This window comes from Triticum urartu, chromosome 2A (genome assembly GCF_056163025.1).
Source record: "Triticum urartu cultivar PI428250 chromosome 2A, HENAU_Tu73, whole genome shotgun sequence".
In the NCBI taxonomy this organism is placed as follows: domain Eukaryota; kingdom Viridiplantae; phylum Streptophyta; class Magnoliopsida; order Poales; family Poaceae; genus Triticum; species Triticum urartu.
In genome coordinates this window covers 586,032,835-586,047,411 of record NC_141874.1, presented here as the reverse complement: position 1 = coordinate 586,047,411, position 14,577 = coordinate 586,032,835, and the positions used below count along the sequence as shown (strand labels likewise).

The 14,577-nt window shown below is 46.4% G+C and overlaps 1 protein-coding gene and 1 pseudogene across 1 annotated transcript; both read left to right on the top strand.

Annotated features, from left to right (window-relative positions):
* On the top strand, positions 1-2,524 carry LOC125533678 (E3 ubiquitin-protein ligase WAV3). The gene is made up of 2 exons (XM_048697048.2): positions 1-199; positions 317-2,524. The coding sequence occupies exons 1-2, from the start codon at positions 182-184 to the stop codon at positions 2,258-2,260; spliced, it is 1,962 nt and encodes a 653-aa protein (XP_048553005.2). The 5' UTR covers positions 1-181; the 3' UTR covers positions 2,261-2,524.
* Positions 2,525-2,956: 432 nt separating this feature from the next.
* The window catches only part of LOC125537347 (triphosphate tunnel metalloenzyme 3-like), a 78,740-nt pseudogene continuing 67,119 nt past the window's right edge, over positions 2,957-14,577 (top strand).

Here is a 14,577-nt window from a genome sequence, read left to right as displayed (position 1 = left end):
GCAACCACTACGAGATTGTCCTCCTTGTTCGCATCAATTTCCGAGCAGCTTCTTCGCGGACGAAGCATCCTGCTTCCTTGTTCGTATCACTTTCCTTGCAGCTTCTTCGCGGGCGGATCATCTGCCTCAATCACTATCCCGCTTACTTGTTCGCATCATTTTCCGAGCAGCTTCCCGAGAGATGGAAGGAACTAAGCAGGTGAATGAATTGTCCGCCTTGTTTTGTTTTGTGGCTCTGCTCATATGTCGATGAAGCATTTCATTATTTCTTCTGAAACCCTAATGCGTTCTGTATTACTATCTGTTTTGCACGCAGATGAATCCTTGCGCCATCTGCCTCGGCGGCATGGGCGCCGGCGGCGGGCAGGCCATCTTCACGGCCGAGTGCTCCCACACGTTCCACTTCCACTGCATCTCCGCCAGCGTCGAGCACGGCAACCTCCTCTGCCCGCTCTGCAAAGCGCAATGGCGCGAGCTGCCGCTCGTGCGACCGCCCGCGTCAATGCCGCCTACCCAACCGCCGCCACCGCCGCCGTCCGTGGATGTCGTGCAGCCAGCGCATCCTCGGCGAGTACGCACCCATTCCGTCGATCCGGTCGTGTTCGACGACGACGAACAGGTGACGCCGCCTGATGGCCGGCGACAAGCAGGCGCTGCATCCGACGAAGCAGTGGTCGTCAAGGCGCACATCCACTACTCGGCCATCGCCAGAGACTCGTCTGACGACAACTTCGCCGTACTCGTGCACCTTAAGGCTCCCGGGATAACGGGCTCCGGCACCGAAGCGGCAGGCGACGCTCCGGCACAGCGCGCGCCTGTCGACCTCGTCACGGTGCTCGATGTCAGCAGCAGCATGCACGGGAGCAAGCTCGCGCTGCTGAAGCAGGCGATGCGGTTCGTCATCGACATCCTCGGCCCCGACGACCGCCTCTCCGTCGTGTCCTTCTCGTCCAGGGCGCGCCGGGTAACCAGGCTCACGCGCATGTCCGACGCCGGGAAGGCGCTGTGCGTGCGCGCCGTCGAGTCCCTCACGGCGCGCACAGGCACCAACATCGCCGAGGGGCTCCGTACGGCCGCCAGGGTGCTCGACGAGCGCCGGTACAGGAACGGCGTCTCGAGCGTCGTGCTCCTCTCCGACGGCCAGGACAACTACACCCCGATGAGGCAGGCGTTCGGGAGGGGATTACCCAACTACGCAGCGCTCGTTCCGCCATCCTTTGCGCGAACGGGCACCGGTGCTGGCGACCGGGCGACGCCGGTCCACACGTTCGGCTTCGGGAACGACCACGACGCGGCCGCGATGCACGCCGTTTCCGAGGCGACGGGCGGCACGTTCTCGTTCATCGAGAATGAGGCCGTAATCCAGGACGCGTTCGCGCAGTGCGTCGGCGGGCTGCTCTCCGTCGTGGTCCAAGAGGCGCGCCTCGCCATCCAGTGCTTGCATCCCGGAGTTCGCATTGGCTCGGTCAAGTCTGGGCTTTACGAGAGCCGCGTCGACGAGGACGGCCGCGCTGCGTCGATTGTAATCGGCGAACTCTACGCCGACGAGGAGAGACGTTTCTTGCTGTTCTTGGTCGTACCAAGAGCTGAAGCAACGGACGGTGATGTCACTGCTCTAATCAGAGTTAACTGCCTCTACCGAGACGCGGCCGCCGGCGCGGACGTCAACGTGACGGGAGAGGACACGGTGGTGGCGAGGCCAGAACACGAGGTGGACGCAGAACGCTCCGTCGAGGTAGAGCGGGAGCGCGTCCGGGTTGAGGCCACCGAGGACATGGCGGCGGCGAGGGCAGCCGCGGAGCGGGGCGGGCACCGGGAGGCGGTGGAGATCCTCGAGAACCGGCGGGGAGCGGTGGCGCAGTCAGACGCGGCGCGAGGCGGCGACCCCATGATCGTGGCGCTGGAGATCGAGCTGCGGGACATGCGCAGGCGCGTGTCGACCCGGCAGAACTACGCGCGGTCGGGGCGGGCGTCCATGCTCGCCGGCATGAGCGCGCACATGCAGCAACGGGGCAGTTCATCGCAGCTGCAGCTGCCGTCGGTGATTGCATTCCACGATGGAGCGGTGACGACAACGGCGGCCACGCACCAGGTGTCGCAACAAGCCGCGACGCTGCCGTACGCGACGCCGGCCATGCTCGCCATGCTGTTGCGGTCGCGGAGGGCGCGCGAGGCGTCTGCCGCGAGCGGGCAACGGCAGCCTGGCGCGCCAGAGGGAGCTCAAGGCTCCGAACCGACGGTCCCAAAGGAGCTGAACTAGTAGCTTCCTGAGATTGTTCACCGCAGATTAATCATTTGGGAAACCAGTAGATATATATACTTACAAAGCTTACAATATCGATGAAGTTTCGATCTGGAGTTTGATTTACAAAAGATTAATTTTATTCTTGATAATGTTTTCGATGTAGGAATTTGCTTTGTTTCTGCTCTGAAGAGTTCTCTGAACTGGCTTTCTGCTCTGAACAACTGTGTAAACTGTATTGCTATCTTTCTGAATATTGAACAGTGTAATTAACAATCGAAATGATAAAAATAATCTCATGTTCTGCACTATCTGTGATGCTACTTGTCAAAATTAAATTTTTTGAGATAGAGTTCCTCTTGCTTTTTTCGTGCTTTACCGTTTCCATCCGGCTTTATATATAAAAGATATTGAAGAAGCCCTCAAACAAAGCAGAACATAGAAAAACGAGATAACATACACACGGACAAATGCCACGACAACGATACCGAGCAAGAATACAGGAGTTCCTAGAGACTACACAATGCCACGACCAACATCACCTTAGTTCTACGACAACGCTCTCAAGAAGGAAACACACAAAGCGTCGCCATCCTCACATTCGAAGGAACGTACAATGTTTTCACCTGGAACTTGAGAGGGAAAGCGAAGCTGTGACAACGTCCTCAAGAGGAGAGCGACACCTGTGGGTGCCGTTGCCGTCGGCGCTGAAGCATGGAGCCTTCATCTGGTTGCTTCCACGAGTCACCACGGGGCAAAGTCAGCCATGGTGAGAAAGCTAAAACATCCAGAACCCAATTTGGGCACCTCCCTTGCGAGGGCCACCCACCTCAACACCTCTCGCCAGCCACACGACCGAGAAGCACACCATCACTGCCGCCAGGAGACCTGCCTCGAGCCTACCGAGTAGCGCGCCACCCGAGCGCCTCCCCAACATCCCTCCCCGAACCTCTCAATGGCGTCAAAACATGTGGATGCCACAGACTAGAGGGGAGGCTGACATCACCCCACCTACCCCAACGTCCTACCACAAGGCCAGTCGTAGGGGGCATAAAAACGGCAACATCAGTGCCACGACTGTCTGCATGTGGGTACAAGTCCGTCCTAGGGAAGGGGGAAATGCCCGACCCCCAAACCCGGGCTTGCGCCGCCAGCCACCTACCGGGAGCACCTCCAGAGGAAGCGATAGCTAGTATCATATTTTTCTCCTGCAGATCTACATGGGGAACCGTCTAGAAACCGGCACTTCTTGTGGCCATGCAACCTTGGCAGCACTGGTCGCACCTTCCACCCAGCTCTCACATTGGCACCAGCCCCCGCTGTAACCCACTGAGGGCCACCATTTCGTCAACTTCCCACTACCCATGTGCCCACAGCGATAGGCGGAGTTCCAACAGCCTCGACAACCACGCCACCACGGAAGTGCATCGCCAGGCCATCGTCGCCACCAGCCGCTACCAGACAAGGCACAACAAAAGTTGTCGTCCCCCGCCGCCAGTCGCCAATGGACACCAGATTTGGGCAGAGCCCAGCTCGACGTCACGGACACCACGCACATGTCGCACCAACTAGAAGCCAATGTCGCCGAAGCTAACAACATTGCCTTTGGGAGGATTGCCTGTCATGACATCGTGACCCTACAAATCATGGTGTCATGTCCCAACCCATCGTAGCCAGTTTGAACCAGATCCCACGGGCGAGGAGGCGAGAAGCCATGTCGTTGTCGACGCCGACTGGGCTTCGCCCGGTCGCGCCCTATAGGATCGAGAAGAGGTGTCTAGAGGGGGGTGATTAGACCCTCAACAAAGGAAAGTAGCAGTTTTTAATTTCTTTAAGTTAAGGTGGAGTTTTAGCACAAGTTTAAAACATTCACAATACATTTCAAGCAAGCATGGCAAGAGTATATGAGCAGCGAAAAGTAAAGCATGTAACTTGCAAGAAAGTAAAGGGATGGGATTGGAGTGTGCAAACGCGATTGGAGACACGGAGATTTTTGGTGTGGTTCCGATAAGTGGTGCTATCATACATCCACGTTGATGGAGACTTCAACCCACGAAGGGTAACGGTTGCGCGAGTCCACGGAGGGCTCCACCCACGAAGGGTCCACGAAGAAGCAACCTTGTCTATCCCATCATGGCCATCGCCCACTAAGGACTTGCCTCACTTGGGTAGATCTTCACGAAGTAGGCTATCTCGTTGCCCATACAAACTCCTTGGTTCAACTCCACAATCTTGACGGAGACTCCCAAGTGACACCTAACCAATCTAGGAGACACCACTCACCAAAAGGTAATAGATGGTGTGTTGATGATGAACTCCTTACTCTTGTGCTTCAAATGATAGTCTCCCCAACACTCAACTCTCTCACACAGATTTGGATTTGGTGGAAAGATGATTTGAGTGGAAAGCAATTTGGGGAAGGCTAGAGATCAAGATTCTTGTGGTTGGAATGGAGTATCTTGGTCTCAACACATGAGTAGGTGGTTCTCTCTAAAAAAATGAATGGTAGAAGTGTAGGCACATTCTGATGGCTTTCTCCACGAATGAAGAGTGGGTGGATGGGTATATATAATCTCCACACAAAATCTAGCTGTTACACACATTTCACCAAACTCGGTGGAACCGAATCGAGAAACTCGGTCAGACCGATATGGTTCAAAATGTGAACGTTAGGAATTTCGATGGGACCGATATGATCAACTCGGTGGAACCGATGTGCTAGGGTTAGGGTAAAACCTCAACTCGGTTTTACCGATTACACAAACTCGGTGAGACCGATTTTGGTAATAAGCAAAACAGAGAGTTGGTCAAGCAAACTCGGTGGTACCGATTGCATATCTCGGTAAGACTGAAATTATTGCAATAGGTAACAGAGAGTTTGCAAGCCCATCTCGGTGAGACCGAGATCCCATCGGTGAGATCGAACTGATTAGGGTTTCTGGGAGTGGCTATGTCAAATGAACTCGGTGGCGCTGGATAGATCAAATCGGTGGGGCCGAGTTTGACTTTTGGTTTGGGACATATGTGGAAATGAGAAACTGGTTGAGGGATTTGGAGCATATCACTAAGAACTTTGAGCAAGCAAGCCATTAAGCAACACCTCATCCCCTTTTAATAGTATTGGCTTTTCCTATGGACTCAATGTGATCTTGGATCACTAAAATAAAAATATAGAGTCTTGAGCTTGAGCCAATCTTTGTCCTTAGCATCTTGAAGGGGTTTCACATTCTCTTGTCCATGCCACCCCACTTTTGAACTCATCTAAAGTATACTAGATAGAAGTATTAGTCCAACAAAAGATATGTTGACATTAATTACCAAAATCACCCAGGGAGCGCTTGTGCTTTCACGCCCTCTGATGATGATGATGGAGGAGGAAGGGCGAGGTGGATCAATAAGAGAGCAATATTTCTCTCATATAAGTAGTGCGTTATTGTCAAAAAATTCAAATGCAAGGTTGATCTTGGCATGCCCTCACTCTGATTTACTTCTTCCGTCGTTCGTCTCCTCAACGTATATAGGTTTTTTGTTGGCTTGGTAAAATATCCTCCAAGTTTATGTGGGGGCTATATGTGAGGCCATCGAGGGCATGTGCGGACCATCTCTCTGACTTCGTGGCCTACATGTGGCAACCCTCCGATATTTGTGTCTATTTTGTGGGACAAGGCTACAGGCCACACATGACTTTGTGTTTGTCTCCTCTATGCACTATGTTGTGCTATTTGGGAAGACGAGGAACATAATGGGGTTACATTGGTATGAGGAGGAGCAAGTGGCGGCCTCGAGACCTCATCGACGATGGTGAAATTTCTCCTTAAGAATGCTAGAGGGAAATAAAGTTGTGGAATACCAAGCATCTGGGTCTCTCTCTCTCTTTGATATGATTAAGCATTCTCCCCCTTTGAAGTGATTAAGCTTTGATGTGATCTCTCTCCCCTTTGATATTGATTCCCAAGAAGGGTCTTCTGGAATGTTAGTCGAATAGGTTTGGTCCTTGAGTCACATGACAAAGCAGCAAGTTGAATATGATGCAGGTAGAGGACAAGAATCATTGAGTGGAGCTGGAACAAATATGCAGGATGCAAATGGCAAAGTCTCTGCTCGGCATTGAAATCGGTAATACCGAGTTGTCTTCTTCGGTGGCACCGAAATGATTCTTTTTGACCGAAGAAGACAAACCGGTGTGTCCGAATTCAACACAGAGAGAGAACAATTGTCATCTCAGCTCACTAGGAAAAAAGGATCTCGCAAAGATTTGCAAGGAATTAACTAAAGGATTTGCAATGAATTGGATGCAGGAAATGCAGAACATAACAGAGAGAATAAAGAAATCTAGATGAAGTTTTTTTATTAAAGAAGGGGAACAAATATGCAAGAGATAAATGCAAGAACACAGAGAAACACTAGAGAACTTCATCTAGAATTGGTCGGTGATGAAGTCACCTATGTTAGAGTATATTGACTGAGGAGTCAAGTGAGAACACTTGATCATAGGTCATACTCATCGTTTAAGCTCAAAATGGGGTTGCCATTTTTCATTTAAGCATTTTGATGTATTCACATCTTTTTGAGCTGCTTTGACCCATGACTTGGGGTAAAGCTTCTCTAAGATGGAATAACATACCTTGGGTGGTGGTGTTGAACTTGATCATGTAGTTGAACTTGTGTTGGATGCTCAAGGTTGATGTAGCTCATCAGTGAGTTGGGAGCACCGCTTGTAGTTTGAGTTCATCTACCTACATGGGTTAGTCTTGCAAGGAAGAGCACTTGTGTATCCAAAATAATAATCATGAAATTTGATACCAAATGAAATTTGATATAGAAAAATTGTCAAAGGATATGTTGAAAGGTTTCATGCTTCCTTGTCTTCAACCACCATGTTGTAGAGACTTGGTGATGTAGAGATTGCTCAAGATGTGAGTGATTTGCAATCTCATAGATTTGATTCATCCAAGTACCTACAAGGGTTAGATAGCGTGCAAGGGTGCAAATATATCCAAGACATATAATCATCATCATAAGAGAAATATCAAGGATTAGCCAAAGGCTCATGCCTTGCATGTATCCAAATGGAGTTTCTACTCCAAGTTCAAAGCACCAATGATGTTCAATTCACCTCTCAAACGGAAAAAATACTTTCTCATCAAGCGGTTTGGTGAATATATCTGCCAATTGCTTATCGGTACGAACATGCTTAAGATTAGTGTCCTCTTCTGCAACATGATCTCGAATGAAATGATGACGAACTTCAATATAATTAGTTCGAGAATGTTGCACGGGATTGTGAGCAATCTTAATAGCACTTTCAGTGTCACAATGCAATGGAACATGTTTCACATAGATCCCATAATCTTTAAGAGTTTGGGTCATCCAAAGTAATTGAGCACAACATGAACCGGCAGCAATGTATTTCGCTTCGACGGTAGATAAGGATACCGAGTTTTGTTTCTTGGAGGACCAAGATACAAGAGATCTACCAAGAAATTAACAAGTACCCGATGTGGACTTTCTATCAACCTTGTCTCCGGCATAGTCTGAGTCGGAATAGCCAACAAGATCAAAAGAAGACCTCTTGGGATACCAAATGCCAAAATTTGGTGTATGAATTAAGTATCTCACTATCCTTTTCACAGCCTTAAGATGACATTCTTTGGGGCGCTTGATATCATGCACACATGCACACACTTAGCATTATATGGGACGGGAGGCACATAGATATAACAATGAACCAATCATAGAGCGATAAACCTTTTGGTCAACTGGCTCGCCATCCTTGGTCAAGTCAAGATGTCCACTAGTAGGCATGGGTGTATTCATACCTTTTCATTATTGCATGTTGAACTTCTTGAGTAAGTCCTTGGTATACTTTGTTTGGGAAACAAAGGTACCCTCCTTAGTTTGCTTGATTTTCAAACCAAGAAAGAACTTGAGTTCACTCATCATAGACATCTCAAATTTCTCCCACATTAGCTTTCCAAACTTTTCACTAAAATGAGGGTTAGTCGAACCAAATATGATATCATCAACATAAATAAATTTGGCACACAAATAATTCACCATTAACCCTTTTAGTAAAAAGAGTAGAATCAATTTTTCCAATCTCAAAGCCTTTTTCAATAAGGAACTTGGTCAAACATTTATACAACACTCTAGGAGCTTGTTTAAGACCATAAAGAGCTTTGTGAAGTTTGTAAACATGGTCGGGTTTCTTAGGATTAACAAAGCCGGGAGGTTGTTTAACATAAAATTCCTCCTCAATTTCACCATTTAAAAATTCACTTTTAATGTCCATTTGGTACAGGGTACTATCATGGTGATTTGCATAGGCAAGTAAGATGCGGATGGACTCAAGTTTAGCAACGGGGGCATATGTCTTACCATAGTCCATACCTTCGACTTGTGTGTAGCCTTGGGCGACGAGACGTGCTTTTTTGCGAACGACTTGTCCATCTTCGTCTTGCTTGTTGTGAAACACCCATTTGGTACCGATGATGTTGTGGTTGTTGTCGGGCTTCTCGACCAATGTCCACACTTGGTTCCTCTGAAAGTTGTGTAGCTCTTCATGCATGGCATTTATACAATCCGGATCTTCCAATGCTTCTTCAACCTTCATAGGTTCAATGCTAGAGATGAATGAATAATGTTCACAAAAATTTGCCAAACAAGTTTTAGAGCAAGGGATTCTCCCGGTTTGGATATCATTGAAGATTTGCTCGATGGGGTGGTCTCTTGAGACTCTTGCTCGAACTCGTGAGAGCTTTTGTTTGGGTCGAGGTGGAACATCTTCTTCATCACCTTGTTCTTCTTCTTGGCCTTCTTCATTGTTGACGTTGTCATTCTCTTGTCGAGGTGGAGAAGGAGGTTGATGAGGTTCATCTTGGTGTACTTCCTCGTTTTCTTCATCTTGGCGTGTCCCACTTGTGGATGCCTCCGTGTCAACTCTTGGTTCACCTTGTCGTGAGGTAGAAGCTTCCACTTGGATAGACGAGGTACTCTCCTTCACCTCTGTTGGACGAATCTTGCCAACAGAAGGTCTTGGATTGCTTCCGAAGGAACTTTGTCTTCTACATCAATTGGCAATTGCTCTACTTGTGAGTCGTTAGATTCATCAAACTTCACATCTACCGTCTCTTCAACCTTTTGGGTGAAATTGTTGTAGACACGATAGGTGTGAGAGTTTGAGCCATAACCGAGTAGGAAACTCTCATGAGATTTAGGAGCAAATTTAGAACGATGATGCTTATCAAGAATATAACACTTTGAGCCGAATACTCAAAAGTATCCAACTTGGGGTTTGTTACCGGTGAGAAGCTCGTATGCCGTCTTGCCGAGTAGCTTGTGAAGATACAAGCGATTTGTTGCATGACAAGTTGTCTCAACCGCTTCCACCCAAAAGTGTTTTGGCTTCTTGTACTCATCAAGCATCGTTCTTGCCATCTCAATAAGAGTCCGGTTCTTCCTCTCAACAACTCCATTTTGTTGAGGTGTGTATGTAGCCAAGAACTCGTGTGAAATCCCTTCTTCGTCAAGAAAGGTATCCACATTTGTGTTCTTGAACTCCGTTCCGTTGTTGCTGCGAACCTTCTTGATCTTCACTTCAAATTGATTTTGGGCCTTCCTAGCGAAGTTCTTGAAGATCTTTTGGACCTGCAATTTATCATCAAGAAAGAACACCCACGTAAATCTTGAAAAATCATCTACTATGACCAGACCAAATGAGTTTCCACCGAGACTTTTATAGACATTGGGACCAAAGAGATCCATATGAAGTAGATTGAGTGGTCTTCTCGTGGTCATGATGTTCTTCATGGGGTGACTTCCCCCAACTTGTTTTCCTGCTTGACAAGCACTGCACAATCTATCCTTATCAAACATAACATCTTTCACTCCAAGGATATGATCACCTTTAATAAGCTTATCAAGATTTCGCATGCCCACATGACCTAACCTTCGATGTCATAAACAACCTTTAGAAGATTTAGCAATTAAGCAAGTTCTAGGTTGAGCCTTTTTAGTGAAATCAACAATGTATAAATCACCTCTATGAATACCGGTAAAGACCATATTATGATTATCTCTACGAAACACTTGGCAATCTACTTCAGTAAATAGGACATTGAAGCCAAAGTCAGCAAGTCTAGATACGGAAAGTAAATTATAGCCAAGGGATTCAACGAGCATAACATTTTGTATGGAGCTATCATGTGAGATGGCCCCTTACCAAGGCCAACCACCTTACCCTTTGAGTTGTCACCAAAGGTAATATACTTTCGAGGGCCGTTGTTTTCAGCAAGCTCACGAAACATGTCCTTGTCTCCGGTCATGTGATCGGTACATCCACTATCAAGAACACATTCCTTTCCTCCAGCCATGTAGCTGCGAAGATTAGCCATAAGACCAAAGTGTCTCATAGACTCATCGAGATCAAAGTCACTATCATCATCGTCGTCATAGTATCCATGTTCAACATCGTCTTGTGATTGATCAATTCCTAGAGAGAGTGATTCATTAGATAGGCGATCATCACAATGTTCATCTTTATGAATTCTAATGGCTTCGGAGTGGATATTGCTAATGATTCCAACATCTCCTTTGGCACGCATGAGGTTAGTAAGCTCAAATAGACAATCACCAAACTTAGGATCATTGGGATTTATCTTACTCAAGGCAATAGACTTATGAAGAATCTCATCTAAGACTTGCAAGGAATAGTTAGGAAATGGTTTCTCAAGAAATCTCCATATAGCGTAGGCACAATCAAGAGTAGGCAAGCAACCGAACAAATTTCTAGGCAAACCTCTAGTAATAAGATCGATGGTTCTAAGGTTGCGAATCATGTCAATAGACCCATCAAGGGTAGGATGCAAGGGGTCAACAAGGCGCACACAAGGAGTAGTAATGTACTTGCTCAAGAGATATTCATTGAAAATCTCAAACATCTCAATTTTCCACTCATGAAAAAACTCTCCATCAAGTATAGGCACTCTACGTCTAAGACTCCCCAATGTAGACTCATCCATCTTCCTCCAATGGTGATTAAACCAAATCAATGGAGACCAATGCTCTGATACCAATTGTAGGATCGAGAAGAGGTGTCTAGAGGGGATGATTAGACCCTCAACAAAGGAAAGTAGCAGTTTTTAATTTCTTTAAGTTAAGGTGGAGTTTTTTAGCACAAGTTTAAACATTCACAATACATTTCAAGCAAGCATGACAAGAGTATATGAGCAGTGGAAAGTAAAGCATGTAACTTGCAAGAAAGTAAAGGGATGGGATTGGAGTGTGCAAACGCAATTGGAGACACGGAGATTTTTGGCATGCTTCCGATAAGTGGTGCTATCGTACATCCACGTTGATGGAGACTTCAACCCACGAAGGGTAACGGTTGCGCGAGTCCACGGAGGGCTCCACCCATGAAGGATCCACGAAGAAGCAACCTTGTCTATCCCACCATGGACATCACCCACGAAGGACTTGCCTCACTTGGGTAGATCTTCACGAAGTAGGCGATCTCCTTACCCGTACAAACTCCTTGGTTCAACTCCACAATCTTGACAGAGGCTCCCAAGTGACACCTAACCAATCTAGGAGACACCACTCTCCAAAAGGTAATAGATGGTGTGTTGATGATGAACTCCTTGCTCTTGTGCTTCAAATGATAGTCTCCCCAACACTCAACTCTCTCTCACAGAGTTGGATTTGGTGGAAATATAATTTGAGTGGAAAGCAATTTGGGGAAGGCTAGAGATCAAGATTCTTGTAGTTGGAATGGAATATCTAGGTCTCAACACATGAGTAGGTGGTTCTCTCTCAGAAAATGAATGGTAGAAGTGTAGGCACGTTCTAATGGCTTTCTCCACGAATGAAGAGTGGGTGGAGGGGTGATAACCCACAAGTATAGGGGATCGCAACTGTTTTCGATAAGTAAGAGTGTCGAACCCAACGAGGAGCTAAAGGTAGAACAAATATTCCCTCAAATTCTATCGACCACCGATACAACTCTACGCAAGCTTGACGTTCGCTTTACCTAGAACAAGTATGAAACTAGAAGTACTCTGTAGGTGTTGTTGGATAGGTTTGCAAGATAATAAAGAGTACATAAATAAAAAGTAGGGGCTGTTTAGATAAAGAAACAATAAAGTAAATATAGCGAGTGTGGAAAAGTGATGGTAGGAGTTGCGAAATTGCCCCTAAGCAATTGACTACCTTACTAGACCGATAGCAAGTATTATGTGGGAGAGGCCACTGCTAGCATGTCATCCCTGACTTGGAATTCTATGCACTTATGATTGGAACTATTAGCAAGCATCCGCAACTACTAACGTTCATTAAGGTAAAACCCGCATTAAGATATATTGCCCCCCCTTCAATCCCGTATGCATCAATTTCTATACTAGGTTGAAGTTTCTATCACTCTTGCCCTCCAATACATAGCCCTATCAACATACAACTAACCCTAGGGTGTGATCCACGCGCGCAATCATATGGTGGGCACCAAAGGACAGCAACATAACCACAAGCAAATTAAATCAATCATAGCAATTCATCAACCACCGATAGGACAACGAAAATCTACTCAGACATCATAGGATGGCAACACATCATTGGATAATAATAAGAAGCATAAAGCACCATGTTAAAGTAGAGGGTACAGCGGGTTGCGGGAGAGCGGACCGCTGTAGATAGAGGGGGAAGGTGGTGGAGATGTTGGTGAATCTAACATCCCAAAATTTCAACATGGAATGTTATACACTAGATCATCATTGCATATCATATTTATTGCATTTTGGTTGATCCTAGAAATTTTTCGCAACTCAAGGACCCTCGGAGAGAGTTGGGGATTTCGTTATTTTCATATTTGAGTTGTCTCAAATTTTGAAAATAGGATCATTTGATTTTATTTATTTTATCTTCAATAATTTCTATTACAAAAATATGAGAGAGGGAATAAAATGACTTTCCCAAAATAAAGAAATATTGAGGATTTAATAAAAAAATCAAATAAGATTTTATTTGGTTTTATTTGCTATTTTTTCTGAATTTAGGAAAAATGCGCATTTTTAAAAATTGTATTTAGGCTCCAAATAAATGTTCATCTTGTGCGGCTTGATTTTAGAAGCCGGGGAAAATTTATTTCGGCATTTTTGGAGTCCGTTTAGTATTTATTTTATTTGTTTTTCTGCGTGGAATTAATTTAAAAAAATCCGAAACGACTTCGGGCCGTACCCGAGCGGGACTCCGCCCGGGGAAGCCTTTAAATAGCGCCGCCCGAGCCCCGCCGCAGCCCACCAGCCCACCCGCGCCCTAACCCTAACCCTAGCCGCCGTCGCCGCCGCCCGCGCCGCCCCGCCGCCTCGCCGCTGCCTCGCCACTCGCGCTGCTCGTCGGAGCCGCCGCCGCCGCCTCGCCCGCTCGCCGGAGCCACCCCGTCGCCCGAGGTAGCCACCGTCGCCGGCGGTTTTCTTTAGAAAACCGCCCGTTTTTTTATAAAAAAGTCGCGGTTTCTTTTTTTAGATTTTGTTTTTTATTAGATCGGTTTTATTTTTGGTTTAGTCTATTTAGTGAGCGTTCGCTCGTTTGTTCGTTTTAACGAACGTTCGTTCGTTAATCTGTTCGTCGTTTTTCTTTTTCTCGGATTTTCCGCGATTATTTCTGATCGCGATTTCTGATCCGATTTTCATTTTAGTATAACTTTTCGCTCGTTTATCGGAATCAGGCGATTCAAGCGCCTGGAGTTTCGTCTAGAAACCCTCTTTCCGTTTAACCAACTTAAACAAGTTTTTGTTTCTGTAAAAATTGCTCTAGATCCATAATAGTAATCGAAGCCTTTTTCTTTTACCGTTTGTCTTTCGTTGCTTCGTTCGATTTGATTTTTTTTGCCAACCGGAGTTCTTAAGTTGAACTTTCTGGTTGAGTACTTATTGTATGCTTGTTTGTTTGCGATAGAGTACCCAGAGTGCGCCGCTTGTTACTTCAAATCACTAGGTTTCCCGGATCATCAGCAAGGCATGTAACACTTTGATCATACCTTCTACCACCCAGTTTTATTGCATTAGATCAATCTCTACACATTGCATGATTAGGATCTAATTAAATTGTGGGTTTGGGAAGTAGTTGAGGTAGTACCTATTACCTGTTTATTATCAAACCTTGGGAGTTACTTCTACGTTTGCTTACTATTGCTATGCTATGCTAGTAGACGTGGATTGGGTGAGTGAAATCCATGACAGATGTGAGATTGTTAATTAATGGTTTATATAAGGTGGCAACTTAAACACACATCTGGGTGGATTGAGGCACCTGGGTATTCCAGGATTGCCTATTTTCTTTTGGAC